At 42.5% G+C, this 18100-nt stretch overlaps 1 protein-coding gene across 2 annotated transcripts in view; it reads left to right on the forward strand.

Moving 5' to 3' along the window:
• The first annotated feature begins 3616 nt into the window (after nucleotides 1–3616).
• dnm1b (dynamin 1b) overlaps nucleotides 3617–18100 on the forward strand; it is a 34196-nt gene continuing 19712 nt past the window's right edge. For both annotated transcript variants that reach the window (XM_072664348.1, XM_072664349.1), the window contains exons 1-14: nucleotides 3617–3998; nucleotides 8492–8565; nucleotides 8774–8923; nucleotides 9792–9995; nucleotides 11369–11467; nucleotides 12772–12932; nucleotides 13614–13756; nucleotides 15080–15215; nucleotides 15624–15691; nucleotides 16121–16259; nucleotides 16887–16973; nucleotides 17065–17135; nucleotides 17494–17545; nucleotides 17996–18007. In XM_072664348.1, the coding sequence (XP_072520449.1) occupies nucleotides 3838–3998; nucleotides 8492–8565; nucleotides 8774–8923; nucleotides 9792–9995; nucleotides 11369–11467; nucleotides 12772–12932; nucleotides 13614–13756; nucleotides 15080–15215; nucleotides 15624–15691; nucleotides 16121–16259; nucleotides 16887–16973; nucleotides 17065–17135; nucleotides 17494–17545; nucleotides 17996–18007 (1557 nt within the window). In that variant the 5' untranslated portion in view covers nucleotides 3617–3837. The remainder of the gene's footprint in view (nucleotides 3999–8491; nucleotides 8566–8773; nucleotides 8924–9791; nucleotides 9996–11368; nucleotides 11468–12771; nucleotides 12933–13613; nucleotides 13757–15079; nucleotides 15216–15623; nucleotides 15692–16120; nucleotides 16260–16886; nucleotides 16974–17064; nucleotides 17136–17493; nucleotides 17546–17995; nucleotides 18008–18100) is intronic.

Genomic DNA, 18100 nt, shown 5'->3' on the forward strand with positions numbered 1-18100 from the left:
GTGTGTTGAGGAGTGAGTTCAGATTATGTCATGAGCAACACAGTCACTAGACTGAAACAGCTCTGAGAGCTTGCAGGACTGTGTTGGGGAACGTGTGGAGAAGAAAGCTCCAGCCACTACAGGAGGTCTGTGGACAGCAGTGTGTGGGCAGCAGTTCATTTAGATCACTTTAAGAAAACATTCTGTGAAAATGACAAAGCAGTGTGGGACAGTCCTCAAGACCAGAGGAGAACTTAGAAATACTGATACACACGTTCTGGTGATATTTTGGTGTCTATCAGTGATCAATACTAAGCTTTTCAATCTATCTTTACTCCTGTCCGAATACAGCATGTTTCTGTAAAAAAACTGGAAACGCCGGGCAGCTTTGAATTTTATGTGCTCTCCGGACTTTCTAATTTTACCCTAGGAGAAAATTTAATTGACAGGCAAAGTAAAAATCCATATCTGATACAGAACTGAGATCAATAGGAAGAGGCCTCAAGCCTGGCCAGCTCAAACTGGTTAAGCTGTTGAGTAGCATAGTGTATGTTTTTGTTTGAGTTTAATGGGTTAGCTGGTCAACCAGCATGATCTATCTAACTGACCAATCTAGACCACCAGTATGCCAAAGCTTGCTTGACCATGGTGGATTGACCAGCATGACCAATCTGGTCGTCCAGCACAGTGTTTCCACTAAACCCTGGTCCCGAAGGCACCCTGCCCTGTACATTTTTGTGGATTCCCTGCCCCCAACACATCTGAATTTACTAATCCGCTCATTAACAAGTCAGAGTTTTGGGGATGACCTGTCCAGCATGACCAGCATTTACCAAGGTGGTCGACCAGCATGACAAGCATTTATCAAGGTGGTCGACCAGCATGACCATCATTTACCAAGGTGGTCGACCAGCATGACCAGCATTTACCAAGGTGGTTGACCAGCATGACCAGCATGACCGGCATTTACCAAGGTGGTCAACCAGCATGACCGGCATTTACCAAGGTGGTTGACCAGCATGATGAGCATTTACCAAGGTGGTCGACCAGGATGACCATCATTTACCAAGGTGGTCGACCAGCATGACAAGCATTTACCAAGGTGGTCGACCAGCATGACCAGCATTTACCAAGGTGGTCGACCAGCATGACCATCATTTACCACGGTGGTCGACCAGCATGACCATCATTTACCAAGGTGGTCGACCAGCATGACCAGCATTTACCAAGGTGGTCGACCAGCATGACAGGCATTTACCAAGGTGGTCGACCAGTATGACCAGCATTTACCAAGGTGGTCGACCAGCATGACCATCATTTACCAAGGTGGTCGACCAGCATGACAGGCATTTACCAAGGTGGTCGACCAGTATGACCAGCATTTACCAAGGTGGTCGACCAGCATGACCAGCATTTACCAAGGTGGTCGACCAGCATGACCATCATTTACCAAGGTGGTCGACCAGCATGACCAGCATTTACCAAGGTGGTTGACCAGCATGACCGGCATTTACCAAGGTGGTTGACCAGCATGACCAGCATTTACCAAGGTGGTCGACCAGCATGACCAGCATTTACCAAGGTGGTTGACCAGCATGATGAGCATTTACCAAGGTGGTCGACCAGCATGACGAGCATTTACCAAGGTGGTCGACCAGCATGACCAGCATTTACCAAGGTGGTCGACCAGCATGACCATCATTTACCAAGGTGGTCGACCAGCATGACAGGCATTTACCAAGGTGGTCGACCAGTATGACCAGCATTTACCAAGGTGGTCGACCAGCATGACCATCATTTACCACGGTGGTCGACCAGCATGACCATCATTTACCAAGGTGGTCGACCAGCATGACCAGCATTTACCAAGGTGGTCGACCAGCATGACCAGCATTTACCAAGGTGGTCGACCAGCATGACAGGCATTTACCAAGGTGGTCGACCAGTATGACCAGCATTTACCAAGGTGGTCGACCAGCATGACCATCATTTACCAAGGTGGTCGACCAGCATGACAGGCATTTACCAAGGTGGTCGACCAGTATGACCAGCATTTACCAAGGTGGTCGACCAGCATGACCAGCATTTACCAAGGTGGTCGACCAGCATGACCATCATTTACCAAGGTGGTCGACCAGCATGACCATCATTTACCAAGGTGGTCGACCAGCATGACCATCATTTACCAAGGTGGTCGACCAGCATGACCGGCATTTACCAAGGTGGTCGACCAGCATGACCGGCATTTACCAAGGTGGTCGACCAGCATGACCGGCATTTACCAAGGTGGTCGACCAGCATGACCATCATTTACCAAGGTGGTCGACCAGCATGACCAGCATTTACCAAGGTGGTCGACCAGCATGACCGGCATTTACCAAGGTGGTCGACCAGCATGACCAGCATTTACCAAGGTGGTAGACCAGCATGATGAGCATTTACCAAGGTGGTCGACCAGCATGACCGGCATTTACCAAGGTGGTCGACCAGCATGACCAGCATTTACCAAGGTGGTCGACCAGCATGACAGGCATTTACCAAGGTGGTCGACCAGCATGACAGGCATTTACCAAGGTGGTCGACCAGTATGACCAGCATTTACCAAGGTGGTCGACCAGCATGACCAGCATTTACCAAGGTGGTCGACCAGCATGACCAGCATTTACCAAGGTGGTCGACCAGCATGACCATCATTTACCAAGGTGGTCGACCAGCATGACCAGCATTTACCAAGGTGGTCGACCAGCATGACCGGCATTTACCAAGGTGGTCGACCAGCATGACCGGCATTTACCAAGGTGGTCGACCAGCATGACAAGCATTTACCAAGGTGGTCGACCAGCATGACCAGCATTTACCAAGGTGGTCGACCAGCATGACCATCATTTACCAAGGTGGTCGACCAGCATGACCGGCATTTACCAAGGTGGTCGACCAGCATGACCATCATTTACCAAGGTGGTCGACCAGCATGACCGGCATTTACCAAGGTGGTCGACCAGCATGACCATCATTTACCAAGGTGGTCGACCAGCATGACCATCATTTACCAAGGTGGTCGACCAGCATGACCGGCATTTACCAAGGTGGTCGACCAGCATGACCATCATTTACCAAGGTGGTCGACCAGCATGACCGGCATTTACCAAGGTGGTCGACCAGCATGACCATCATTTACCAAGGTGGTCGACCAGCATGACCGGCATTTACCAAGGTGGTCGACCAGCATGACCATCATTTACCAAGGTGGTCGACCAGCATGACCGGCATTTACCAAGGTGGTCGACCAGCATGACCATCATTTACCAAGGTGGTCGACCAGCATGACCGGCATTTACCAAGGTGGTCGACCAGCATGACCATCATTTACCAAGGTGGTCGACCAGCATGACCATCATTTACCAAGGTGGTCGACCAGCATGACCATCATTTACCAAGGTGGTCGAGGTCAAGGTGGTTCTGGGGTTTCTGTATATTCAAACTGAAGTCACTGTGTAACCAATTTTGCGAGATATTGCGGAAAATACATTATTTAAAAAAACTAAACAAAAAAAACTACATTGCCCAGAATTCCCCAACCCCGTGAAATTCCCTAACGCTGCGCCCCTAGCGGTATAAATGCGAATTTGCACAATCGGCCTCACACCTAGCGGGAGGAAAGAGGGAGCGCTGCAGCCCTCAGTCTACAGATCCCCCTCAGCTGCTGCGGTGAGGAACCGAGAGGGACAGAGCTCCTGTAGGGCGTATGAAAACCTGCAGAGGTGTCCGTAAAGGTGAAAAAAGGAGGCTGTGAGGAGGAGCTCTGTAGAGGCTCGTCTTTCTGTTCGCCGTGAAGCAGAAGGTCCTTCCCCAGCGAAGATGGGGAACCGGGGAATGGAGGACTTGATTCCTCTGGTGAATAAACTGCAGGACGCCTTCTCCGCAATCGGGCAAAATGCGAACCTGGACCTTCCCCAGATCGCCGTGGTTGGGGGTCAGAGTGCTGGGAAAAGCTCGGTTTTGGAGAACTTCGTTGGGAAGTAAGTGATACAGTAGCCTCGTCCAGGGCGCTCCTGGGCTGAACGGTCCATGATGGGCTAATTTTACACTATGATAATATGACACGACCAGCATGAGCTGAATTCTGATGGCTTTCATTTTTACTCTGTAATGCACAGTGAATGCAAAGCTGACTCCTGGTGCATTGCTTTCATTCATTTTCGTGCAGGTTGCATTGAGAAATGCAGACTTGCTGATGATATGAAGAATGAGGCATAGGGCTTCTCATTTCTAATGTGATAGAAAGCCAGGGATTTCCACACCAAACATCAGCCATAGGCGTCACGAGCTTAATGCATTCAGGGGGATCTCCAGTGTGGTCGTTTATTGCAATGGAAATAACTAATTGACTAATGGCTAATCCTGCACGGTAAATTGGGTGCAGTGGGTGCTAAGACTACCATAAAACGCGTAAATGTGTGGGAACCGTGTCTAGGCCTAGGCTGTACGGCCCTGGCTGCTGCTGCCTCTTTGCATGATGCTGTAGCTTGCAGAGCACCTGTACTCACACAGAATCAAACAGCCCACGTTTTTCAGACGTTACTGATTCACAGTAAATCGTCCTGTTCACATTCCTATTACTAGATTACTGGTTTCAGAGTAGGTTACAACTGATCTCCAGAAGAGATCGAGATGGAAACCAGCCAGAACGATGGATTGCCTGCCCACACTGGGCGTAACTTGGCATCACTGGGTCTCCCGAGCGTGGCTCCACCACAGGTTTGACCAATATCGTCGCCGTCATCCTTCAGCTGTCTTTCCCTTTTTGCATCTCATTGTCTTGAGGATGTGGTTTGACGCCACCATGATTGTCATTCTGCTGGATCCGCCAGTGCAGCTCGATGCTTGTGCAAATTAGGTGGTGATGGGGGTGGGGAGGGGGTTGGGCCGACTCTCAAATCGTCCACGCAAACACGTGACATGATGGATGTATTATATGGGCCTTATCTTTTAACCCATTGGTGGGCATGTGGTCGCTGTAGAGCTACAACCTCGTATCTCCAAATGTCAACTTCACAGCAGGAAAAACCTTCTTGACTTTCAATGGAAGTCAATGTAAATTTTTTAATAAGTCATTTTTGATCATTTCTATTGGTCTATTGATCCTGAAATGTTCACAATGTAAAGAACAGCTGGCAGGTTAAAATGATGTCAAAAAGGGAAATGATAAAAATAGAGATGCAAGATTTGTGCATGTTGGCAATAATATGTTATTATTTGTTATTTATTTATTTAGTGTGCATGGGCTCCAATAAATGTGTGTGAGTAGATCAAACCATATTGGTTTAATTACATTATTTATCAAATAAATATAGTCATGTGTTTTTTTAACAAAACCATATCAAATCTTTGAAATTGAAATGATGAAAATGACATATAATCAAAATGAAAAAAAATAGATGTTCATGAAAGGTATAGCTACATTTTGTACATGTATACATTAACATCTTCATGAATAATTTGAAAGCAATATGAAGAATTTGTATGTATTTTCCTTATCAAAATAGATCCGCTGTTAGACCCCCTAAACGAGACCAACATCAAGATGAATGTTTGGTGGTTTCAGGACCAAGGACAGTTCTCCAAAGGATTTCTATGTAAAGTCCAGAGCTCAGCTGCCTAAAAGCCATAGGCAAAGGTCTTAAGTGGCAAAGTGAGAGTGTTTGGTGTGATGCTCACACAGTGGCATCAGCTGCACCCGATCCAGAACGTAACTAATCAGACGTGGCTTAATCATTAATAACCAGTGGCTGCCCTCCTGGTTTCAATCCCTGGAGGATTGCAAGGACGTTTGCATTTCTCCTCACAGAGTAGCCATTATAAGGCAAGGACAGCCCCCCCCCCCTCCTCCCTTAGAAACATATGGTTAATTCCAGCAACCAGATTCTGGTCCCTCCCGCTCCCTTCTGCACCCAACACAGATGGCTTTGTGCACTCCTGGAGGAGAAGTGCGGTACAAGCTCTCAGCCCAAATCGAGACAGTCCAAAGACCCATGCCGTAACGGCGTGACGTTCGATGCTCTCTCTTCTCTTTTCTTTGGCTCTCCATTGTGCTCCTCAGGTTCAGAGTGACCACTGCTCCATGCTGTTCACACTGTGAGTGCTGTGTACACTGCAGAGTCTGTCATGCCCTTCTGACACAATCAGGCCCTTTGACTGGCAGGAAAATAGGGGCTGTTGTTCAGTTTCAAAGTGGGAAAAGGGCTGTTTTGCTTGTCATGGCGTGTTTAAGTGGGCTTGCAGCCAATCTTAATATGTAATTGATTTACAGATAAAAACTGTTCAATAGCAAATTCAGAAGCCTTTTTTTATTCAAGCAATGTGCTTATTTCTAAATGTATTAAATGAAATCAGTGTGTATATAGCTATTCTGCAGCCACACTATATGTCCAAATGTTTGTGGACACCCCTTCTAATGAATGCATTAGGCTATTTTAAGTTGCACTTATTAATGACACAGGTATAAAGTCCCCCAGCATCGAACTGGAATTATGGTGTCTACTCAATACTTTTGGGATGAGCTGAGGAGTTAGGGATGAGACAAGGTCCTCCTGACTTTACACTTTTGTCACTAAGTGCAACCAAATCTTCATAGCAATGCTCCAAAATCTAGTTCAAAGCTTTCTCTAGACAGTAAAGACATATACTCCAACCAAAGTAGGATACACTCTTTAATTGCCTTGATTTTGGAAGAAATATCGAATGAGCAGGTGTCCCAATACTTTCTGTCAATATAGTGATTGATCTCATGGTTGTGGACTCAATGCCTATTTCCATTAAGCTGCCAATGTTAGGCCCTTGTGCAAGGCCCTGGACCTTTCTGAAGCTCTAGGCTTAACAAATCTGAACCTTAATTCGGTTGCTTTTAACATCCTGTTGCTTGTGCACGATTGTGCATGTTTTTATACCCCGCATAAGACATTTCACCCTCCTTCCCATGGGAGAAAGATATCATGACAACACTATCTAGCATTCCTGATAAATGCAATACTTGCATTCTTTTAATTCATTTAATCATGAGATAAGGTGGAGTAATTAACCAAATAGCATCATTCAAAATGCAGAAGTGTGGTTAAGTATTGAATAATAGTGGACTTTAATACCACAAAGTTGCATTATGGGCTTTGTATTGAAATTAAAGCACAATGATATCAAAGCTTTGAATAAATCTCAGCTACTTAATTGAATAAAAACAGCTACAGTCAGAAGGGCTTGCTGTGAAATTGTGAGAGAGAGTGTGTGTGTGTGTAAAAGGGAGAGAGAGAGTTTGTGCTTGTGACAGTGAGTGAGTCAGTGAGTTTGTGAAAACTGAACATAGTTGTCACTGCTGTGGAGCTCACACTTCAGTACCGCACTGCAGTGTGCGCCTGCAGCCAAGCGTTTGCCGTGCCCAGGATATATGACAAAAGCACAGCACATATACATATACTAAATCTTTCTTTGCTTACCATCTGTATCACACCACCTACACACAGCCAAACACATGCTGGACTGGATTTTCCATCTAGCTGTTACAAACTCACACATTACTGCTGAAAACCTTCACCAGTCTTGATTTACTGTTCATTTATGATTTGTGTTAAATGAAATGTAATATTTTATGTTAATGTATTAGATACAGTCAGTACAATAGCAGTTAACCGTATCTTTGCAGTATCAACTGCCTGCAAATACAACCATATTCAAGTGAACATGCACACACACAAACACACCTAGTGACAATAAGCACATGTGCCCAGAGCGGTGGGCAGTGAGCAAATCGCTGTGATCCGATCCGAACCATGATCCTTTACACCGCTATTATAAACACAATTATAACAGCTTCCAATGAGCACAAGCTTTAGCAGAGCAAAGATAAACAATGACTAGCTAGTGATTCTTTAAGAGAATTGGATATTAATGTTCTCCTTCAAGCGTGTGAAGTTTTTCAATGAGTTCAATGGGTTGTGCCTTAGCTATCTCAGAAGAAGCACATACAAGACATCTGCCACATATTAGACACAAGCCCACTGCTAGCGCTGGTAGCTGGGTTTGTTTTTATTGTACATGGTACATGGTAATAGGTAGATAGGCTGAAAAATGCTTAAGCATCTCAAAATGATTAAGATCCAGGCTTTGACTGGGTCATTCTCTCCTTTGATCCATCTCTTGGTGGATATAATGTAATATTTTTGGGTCATATTTATGTTGCATGGTCCACCTCTGCTTTCTCTTGAGTTTATGGACAGATGACCTTTTAAATTCCTTTAACATCCTCTGATACAATGAAGAATTTATTTTTGTACAAGAAAGTTATTGTCCATGATAATAAATCATATGCAAAAAATACAACACAAACAAGTTTACAATAAAGGCACAATCAAGAAGAACTCTATTCTTCAAAAAAGCACTAGTTTTAGCAATATTCAGTGTCTAATAGCAACGACTACTGCCTTTAGGATGAGTGACTGATCCCTTTTCTCTTTCCTCTAAGGGATTTCCTTCCCCGAGGCTCTGGCATTGTCACTCGTCGCCCCCTGGTGTTGCAGCTCATCAACTGCCCCACAGGTAACAATAAATCAGCACTCCCTGCTGTTAGCTGGGGATACTGTTGTTGCGGCATCATTAAATAATAGATGAATAGATTTTTTTGAATAATACTTTGAATAATAGATGAATATAATAGAGTTTTTATTTTTCACATAATAATCATTGAGCTTTAGCTTTGACCATTGTTCTATGAATGTTCACGCATGAAATCATGATTGATTTGTAGAGTATGCTGAGTTCCTGCACTGCAAAGGGAAAAAGTTCACAGATTTTGATGAAGTGCGTCAGGAAATCGAGGCTGAGACTGACCGCATCACTGGACAGAACAAAGGCATCTCTCCAGTACCCATCAACCTGAGAGTCTACTCCCCTAATGGTAAAGCGAGACACACTGCATACAAGTTGTGGTACAGGTACCAGCAATGCAATGCAAAGGTGGCAATCCTACTTATAGCACTGAGCCCACATGGGCCCAGGCTCATGGGTCTTTTTGAATAGAAAATACAAAGTCTACATATGTAGTGGATTTCCCCTTAAAGAGGTCAGTCGAGACAGACCCGCACATTACTAATAAAGCACAGAACGTCTGAATGCTGGTCTTCCTGTGCTGCTGTGGTTCAGGTAAATCCTTGAGCAAGGAAGGATTTCCAAAGAATGTACTAGCTCTGCAGAAGCATCTCTCGCTGACCCACAGTTTCTGTTCGGTTCTGGCGGTAATTACTTATACCTATCTTGTACTGGCCAAAGTAAAATGTATCAGAGTAACATGTAATATTTGTGGACACACACAAGTCCTGCCATCAGATTAAGACTCTCTGTAGCAGATAAACATGAACCTATTGGCACAATGCCTATCCAAATGATCCAAAATCTAGGAGAAAGTCTTCCTTGGACCGTAGAGACAGTTACTCCAACAAAAGCACATATTTTTCAATAGCCTTGATTTCAGAAGAAACAAGAAATGATCAGATGTCTAAATACTTTTGTCCATATAGTGTGTGTCTTTCTTTAAGCTCCATATGCAATTCCATTTACCTCTCAGAAATGGAACTATATGGTTAATGGAAATGAACCATGGACAAAAATAAAAGCAGCTGGACACAAACAGATTCAGCCTCCATTTACACCCTAAACAAAAACTGCTCATCTGGTTGTCTGTCAGTTATAAAATTCATGACTGCATAAAACAGTATTTCTAGCATGGCACCAAAGCATCCTAACCTCCTTATATTCTCCCCTTCCAGTTCTGAATCTCACTCTGGTTGACTTGCCTGGCATGACAAAAGTGCCAGTTGGAGACCAACCGGCTGATATCGAGTTCCAGATCAGAGAAATGCTCATGCAGTTCGTTACCAAGGAGAACTGCCTGCTGCTGGCTGTCTCGCCTGCCAACTCTGACCTCGCCAACTCAGACGCCCTCAAGATTGCCAAGGAAGTGGACCCTCAAGGTGTGAGCCAAACTTAACACAGTGTTTAAGTTCATGTCCATCTGTGAGATGTGGTCCAAATCAGTTGAGACGCCCAGCCCTAAGTGGTCACTCGTTTTGAAATGTTTTACTAGATGCGTAGAAAGGAAAATGTAGACTGTTTGGTCTGGTTTGTAGTAGGTTAGAGCTGAGTGAGATCAAGGGCTGTTATTTTCTCCTGAGTTTCATGAATGATTCAGCATGAATGTGAAAGCTTTCTTGTTAAGCCAGATATAGATGGAAATTCTGAAAGTTTTCTGGCTTTCTAGTTCTCTGGGGTTGTGAAATTGAACGTGCTTGTGCAACAGGAGATGGTAAAATGTGGAAAAAGGTTGGATATTCCTATGCGACCTACTCAAAATTGCTATTGAGTAGGATAGTAGTATATAGTAGAATAGAATAGAAGTCATTTTTTTTATTGTTAAACATATACAACAGGTATTGCACAGCCCATATACACAATTGACCATTAATTGCAAAAAACAAACAAAAGAAAAAGAGATTATCATAAGTATGTGTAATGATACTAGTTGTTGTAATAATAATAATAATAGTACAAGGTCAATGTTGCATGTCCCATTAGATTGCATATGGTTCCAAAAATGATCCTATATTTTCTGTTCCTCTCCTCCCCATTAATTCTTCCCAACATAACCTCATAAAAATGTCTGTTTTAAATGAGGCGTTGTACAGTTTATTGGTCCTTGGGGAAATTGCAGAATGTGAATTGTAAATAGTTAGGGATAACATGATTATTTTTTAATATGTAAATATTTAGGAATGTCCCAGTCTGATCCATCGGATCAGGATCTGGGCCTATCCAGGCATAAATTAATGGATTGGGTATAACGGTTTTGATGTTAAAACAGTTCAGAGTTTTATTTTTAACCGTGGTGTTCAGAGCGCCATCTGGTGTCCTCAAGGTACCATTAACAAATATTATTGCCCAGCCGGCAGCAATGCGGACGTTCTCAGTAGGTAAATAAAAAGTGGAACTGCAGTGTGGAACTATTTTACAGTGGAACATTAAAACAGACCATAATATCAGGAGAACCACTAGCCTTTCTTTGTTTTTAAGAAAAGTCTCTACTAAACAAAATCAATCAGTCCAGAATGTCTCATTATAGAAACTGATACTTAAAATAAAATGGATTTACTGAATGTAATAATCAGCAACTCATCTAATTTATACTGTGTGTTATCTAAATCGAATTGTATCGGCATGGGCTGATACTCAGCATAAAGAAACTCAGATTTGATCAGAAAAGCAAAGTTACAGGATCCGGATATCCCTAAATGTGAGTCATAGTTCCTATATGCAGTATCTACATGTGTGCATTTTTGCTGTTGAGCAGGTCTGAGAACAATTGGTGTGATCACTAAACTGGACCTGATGGATGAGGGCACAGACGCTCGTGACATCTTGGAGAACAAGCTTCTTCCTTTGCGTAGAGGTAAACCTCGTTCACTAGAGGACATTCTGTTCATTCTGTCTACATCGGTTTCCTATAAATAGGTTGTCTGTGCGTCACCAAGTTATTTTTGATCGCCAATTTAGTTGCACTTTGTAGCTCTTAGGAAGGGTAGCTCTTCTTTGCTGGAAATGGTTTCCCAGGTGATAAACTCTCTCACAGTGATGTTCTAGCTTTGTCCCAAGAGCTGATTACTGCATTACTAAACTTGTCTCTTGAACACGTCTTGGAATTTTACTTTTCTTGAGTTGACTGAGTTCAGTCAGGATACAATTTTTGAAATAACTAGTTTTCATCCCAATTTTTGTCATTTCCAATTCCCACCCAGTAGCCAGGACTCCCCTATTACACAATGGCATCAGTGCTGGGAGTATGAAAAGCCAGCGTGTGCTTCTTGCTAATGCAACATCATTGGGTAGTTTAACATGCTTGCAGGAGAATACTAACTGCCAGTTCTGCTCCATCAGCTAGCACACAGCTGCAGTTGGCAGCATTGTACGAGTGTTGTAGTGATGGGTAAGGCCATCCTACCCTTCCAGACAGAATGGACCCTGTTCACATTACTAATACAGTTATTTAGACCAGTGAAATATCCTGCCTATACCTCTGCTGGAAACATGTTCTCTGCTAGGAACAATTTTGTTTTAATGGAAAAAAAACTCTGCTTGAGGAATGGGGAAGGTCTTCGAGATAACACGTACAGTGCCTTACTGCCGTGTTTTGTCACTTCCTCTTAACGGCATCAGGGTGTGAAAAGGGTCCGTTGTGCTGCTTGAGCCATGGATGGCTGTGACATCACTGGGGATCAAACTGATGATCTCCTGATGATAGATCCAACATAGGCAACATTATTTTACAGTATAATGGGTGGTGTAATAGAGCACACTGTTCAGGCATTGCAAAAAATGGGAAATTTGTCATTTGTAAGTTTGTGTTTCGTGAAACTATTCTATCCCTTTTTGATTTTACATTAAACATGATTTCTTTCATGAATTATTCCTTCTTTGCTGTCATTGCTAACATCAGACTGTCTTTATGTCAGAGATTGGCATATTGTAATAGCAGATTGTCGCTGTAACACAAAAACCTTTTCTCTCTCAAAAGTAAGTTTCAAGCATTTCTATTGGTCCATTCATCAGGAGGTTGTAAAGAACAGCTGCCAGATTCACATTATGTCAAAAAATGTAAAATGGCAATAATTTAGATGCAAGGTTTTGTGTGACAGCCACTATATGTGCTGTATATACTATGCTGAGGGTCAACGTGCTCTCTGATGCCTCCTATAGGCTACATTGGGGTAGTGAACCGCAGTCAAAAGGATATCGATGGCAAAAAGGACATCACTGCTGCCATGGGAGCTGAGAGGAAGTTCTTCCTCACCCACCCAGCATATCGCCACCTGGCTGAGCGCATGGGAACGCCTTACCTGCAGAAAGTCCTCAATCAGGTAGAGCGTCCTGCAGCTACTATCACACTTAAATGCTTAATATTAAGACTTGACTTTTTTACTTAATCAGAGCATCTCTAAAACATCAGGCAGGTCTTGTGGGGTGATCTTAGTATGCAGTGGATAGTACCTTCAAAGGTGGTCTGAGAAAGGACAACCGGTGAACCAGTCACACATGGGCACCTAAGGCTCATTGATGTGAGGCCCCACAACTTACAAACCTTAAGAGATCTGCTGCTAACATCTTGGTGCCAGATACCACAGGACACCTTCAGAAGGTCTTGTGGAGTCCATTCCTTGCATGTTCAGATCTGTTGTGACGGCACAAAAGGGGACCTACTCAGTATTTGGTTGTGCTAAAGTTATGGCTGATCGGTGTATATTGATATGTATTGCTACTGCGATATTATCTCTGATATGCTTGCATTATTTTGACCAAAAAATAGACTTGTGTGACTATGCCTTAATTCATCACAGCACCCACAGGAACATCAGGCAATATTTTCAAGGCCAATTTCACAATATTGACTAATGAGCACTACATTGTGTAATACACAAGAGACTACATTTTGCATGGAGTGGAGGATTGTACCTTGAAATGATAGTAATCCAATAAGTACTATCATAAACTATATTAGTAGCTCTATCTTAATGTGACTTGTGGATTTTCTCTGCTTATAGCAACTGACCAATCACATTCGAGACACACTGCCAGGTCTGAGGAACAAGCTGCAGAGCCAGCTACTGTCCATCGAGAAGGAGGTGGAAGAGTACAAGAACTTCCGGCCAGATGATCCATCCCGCAAGACCAAGGCCCTGCTACAGTGAGCCAGATCTCTATGATTTTATGTCACCATTTCCGGTAGAAATTTCTTAGAAGAACCACTTTCAATGGGCGATTCTTTAAAGGAATACTCCAGAGATTTCAGTCTCTTTCTGCCACATCTGTAGGCATCTGTTGCATATAGATGCTTACAGCAGGCAATAATCTATTCCAAGGGTGTAAATCTTAGGTTTTATTTTAGGTTATGTTCTGGAATATTATGTGTAATGCAGTGTCAAGTGGACCGGACCACTGCATCCTTTCCTATCTGCTTTGCTTGGTATTGCCTGGTTTATAGCTCATTGCCTCAGTAAATATTACCACAGCTGACTTGTGTGTGGATGCATATGGCTACCAGACCAGGCAAATTCTAGAAATGCAGAGAGGAAAGGAAGTTCCTTCAACTATGTGGACGCAGTTTGCACAAAAAAAATGTACTGTACTTAATGCAGGCTGTTTTTTAAGCCAAAGGTTCTTCTAACTCACATTTGTAGTTCTGCCCCTCAGTTTGGTTAACAATATTGATTGAGTTGAGCTATAACAACATTAGTAAATGAGTTTATATACATATAAACAGTACATTGCTGAAAATACCCCTGACGAAATCTCCCTGACAAAAAATTAGTCACCTTGCTTATTAAAAGTGGTGTTTAAAGTGGTAGTAACTTCAGGCACCTGCAGATGGCGTTGCAAGAAGATAATCAGGATATAACATTTACATTTACATAACAGAGCAACTTACAAAAATACTTTGCCATTTACTCTGAAAAATACCCTTAGCTAGTTTGTATCGGCTAGGATAAAAAAGACTCTGCCGTTCGGACGCCCAGAGGATGTCAAAAGGTATACCCAACAGGTATAAATATCTGTGGGTGTGCGACGGGATGCATAGATTGGGAAAATATGTGGAAAATAGGTCACATAACAGATGTTAATGATTAGGAGTGATTGCATTTGGGAGTGCCAATGGCCATCATGTGAATGAAGTACAGTATCTACACTAGCTACATTATTTAAGGTCGATATGGACACATATCAGTATTCAAGAATAAACGTAAGGTAAATGTACTCAGAACTGTGTTTTTTTGTAATGTAATTTCACAGCTCTTGAGTTGCCCTAGCAGTTTTAATATTTCTTTAAAAAGCCACCCCCTGATGGATTCTCTAATAAACCGAAGATAGATATTCTGTAGCCTCTCAGCAGTCCTCTTCTCATTACTCCATTTTACCTGCTGTTGGCAGTAAAGCCTGGTTCATGTCAGTGCACTTTCATGCTATCATTCATATCATTCATTGAGTCAGCTGCTGCTCTTTTTCCTTGCAGGATGGTTCAGCAGTTCGCCGTGGACTTTGAAAAGTGTATTGAAGGCTCTGGGGATCAGATTGACACTTATGAGCTGTCTGGGGGAGCCAGAATCAACCGTATCTTCCATGAGCGCTTTCCCTTTGAACTGGTCAAGGTGACTTTTACTGCAATGTTCAAAATCAATAGATTTTTTATAGGGGAAATCCATATCTGCCCTGCTTTCCAGGTGAAGATTGTTTCAAGATTGTTCAAGAAGAGTAAGATTCATAAATCTAATAACACAGGATTTAATGTACTTGAAGGGTTTGGAATTTTATAATGTTTGATGACAGCTTAGCGCTGTATTACTGAAGGTCTTACTGAAAATAAGGCGTTTATCCACTTAGCTCTAGACATATCATTCAGTTTATAATCTTAAGGCTTAATATTCATCTTAATATTCAGTATGTAAAAGCTGAAACTAATAGAATTATGGAGTTATGACAGTTAGGGATTGCACACAAGCTCCTTATAGTTTAGGAGTTTAACTGTCTTTGCTTTTCTCTATCTTTTACTTTTATAGATGGAGTTTGATGAAAAGGAGCTGCGCAAGGAGATCAGCTATGCTATTAAAAACATCCATGGTATCAGGTGAGTGTGTAGTCTGCTGCACAGCTCATCCCAAAAATATTGGATAGAGCACCAACCATCATTCAAGAGAACACAGTCCCACTGCTCCACAGCTCAATTCTGGGGACTTTATGTCCCTTTAGCCCATGCCTGGCATTAGGCATGCTGCCAGTAGGTTCATGTTTATCTGCTCCAGAGAGTCCTATTCTATTGGCAATGCTTCTCTACAGAGACTAGGCAAGCTATGTGTGTGTCACTATCTATGTCAGCAATGGGTGAAACTCAAAGTAGCTGATTGCATTCATTAGAGGGTGTCCACAAACATCTGGACATATAGTGTGAGTTTGCTGAATGAGCAGGTGTCCCAAGTATTTTGCTGTTAGTTATGCTGTGTATGACTCTCTGTGTGACTAATAACCTTTGAATTTTTCTCTCTCTGTTATTTCTCAGGACTGGTCTGTTCACCCCTGACATGGCGTTTGAGACAATTGTGAAGAGACAGATCGGTAAGATCAAAGAGCCTTGCCAGAAGTGTGTGGACCTGGTCATCTCTGAGCTGGTCAATACAGTCAGGCAGTGCACTAAGAAGGTAAACCTGGGTCTTAATAGCTTTTACTGTCAGTGTCTTATATATATATAGGGTGTTCTTAGGACCCTATTTTAGTGATCTTTAGGCGAGCCGTCAACTGCACACCACGCAGCTTGATTTAGGGCATGTCCGAGTGTCTTTGCTTGGCGTGAAAATAGACTGTAGGAGGGTTGTAAGATAGCAATGAGCATCACAATCCACCTTGCGCAGGGTGTAAAATTCTCTTTCATTTGCTGTGTCTCGTTTGTCAAGTTATGTAATATACGTAATATAACATGTTCTGGAAAGTGTTCAGAAGTGGGTAGTAACTAGCTATTTTTTTTTTCAAATGATGCTTTTCCTTCTACTACAGGTTACGGTATTTGCATTCTGTTCTGTTGCTTCAGCATCTGAACTACTTTGCTGTTGCTTTACCTTTTTATTTTAGACCAAATGGATCTCAGAGTGAATAATGCCAAATTCCCTATAAAGTTCCTATGCATGATAGGCTAAGAAGTTCTATTAATGTTCTATAGGAAACCTTTTCACCCTAAACATTTTACTCCTTCTCAATCTAAGCATGGGTTTAGACTGTTCTACTTGCCTTTCAGTGTGTTACAGTGTTTAGTTTTGTGTTGTGCTCAACAGCTGGCCCAGTACCCAATGCTGCGGGAGGAGATGGAAAGGATCGTCACACAGCACATCCGTGACCGAGAGAGTCGCACCAAGGGCCAGGTATAGTCTATCTATACACTGAGTGCTTATTTGACAAAGATAATAAATCGAGTTGAATGTGACAATTCCATTTTTGTAATTTGGGAAATAGGTGATGCTTCTTATTGACATTGAGCTGGCCTACATGAACACCAACCATGAGGATTTCATTGGGTTTGCTAAGTAAGACCACCTAAAATAAACTCTTAAATCTCTCTCTCTTTCTCTCTCTTTCTCTTTCTCTCTCTCTCTCTCTCTCTCTCTATATATATATATATATATATAACATTATTTTATTACATTATTTTTGTATTTGAAAATGGCAGCTACCTTTTATATTTTGTGCATATTTCGTAACAAATGGACCAGTAGAACTGGTATAGGACAATTTTCTTCCTTCTGTAAAGCGTCTCTTATGGAAATATGAGGTTGTGGTACAGCAGTCACAATGTATGCTATAGCATAGCAGAAATGTCTGTTATGTCTGGTAGTGTGATATATTACTTTCTGAAGTTTCCTGATGTCTGTGTTTGTTCATCAGCGCCCAGCAGAGAAGCAGTCAGATGAGTAAGAAGAAGGCTGCGGGAAATCAGGTAGGCATTAGCGACACGCCTACACATAACAAGCTGCACAGATACTTATACATTTAGTTTAACAGTTGGCAAAGTACCATTTCATCCTTATAATAATGGTCACGATGCAGCCACTGGAGCCATTATCCTACATCACCTATTATTGTACACAAGCTCATAGGGCCAGATAAAGCAAATCCAAATACAATGACTATTTGACTATTAACAATAATGACACTGTACTATTTCAGAGCCTTTTAGTCTGGCATTTAACTCTTAACCTTGATGACTGGTAATGTCTGATGAAGTGGAAAGTAGTAGTAAATTATTTGTCTTCTGGCTGTTTCCATTTATCACCCTGGTTCCCTCGCTGCCCTCTCTCTCCGCTCCGTCTTTTTCAGCTTATCTAATTACCTTCTCTTATACCCTCTCCTTTGCTTTGCTACTGTTGCTATGGTAATGGTGCTACAGGATGAGATAATGGTAAGTATGCACAGAGTGTTGTCTGTATGATATGTGTTTGTGTTTATGTGTGTGAGAGAGTTTTCTGGTGTGTATGGGAATAGAACTGATAAA

The sequence above is a fragment of the Salminus brasiliensis genome, chromosome 20, assembly GCF_030463535.1.
Source record: "Salminus brasiliensis chromosome 20, fSalBra1.hap2, whole genome shotgun sequence".
Classification (NCBI taxonomy): domain Eukaryota; kingdom Metazoa; phylum Chordata; class Actinopteri; order Characiformes; family Bryconidae; genus Salminus; species Salminus brasiliensis.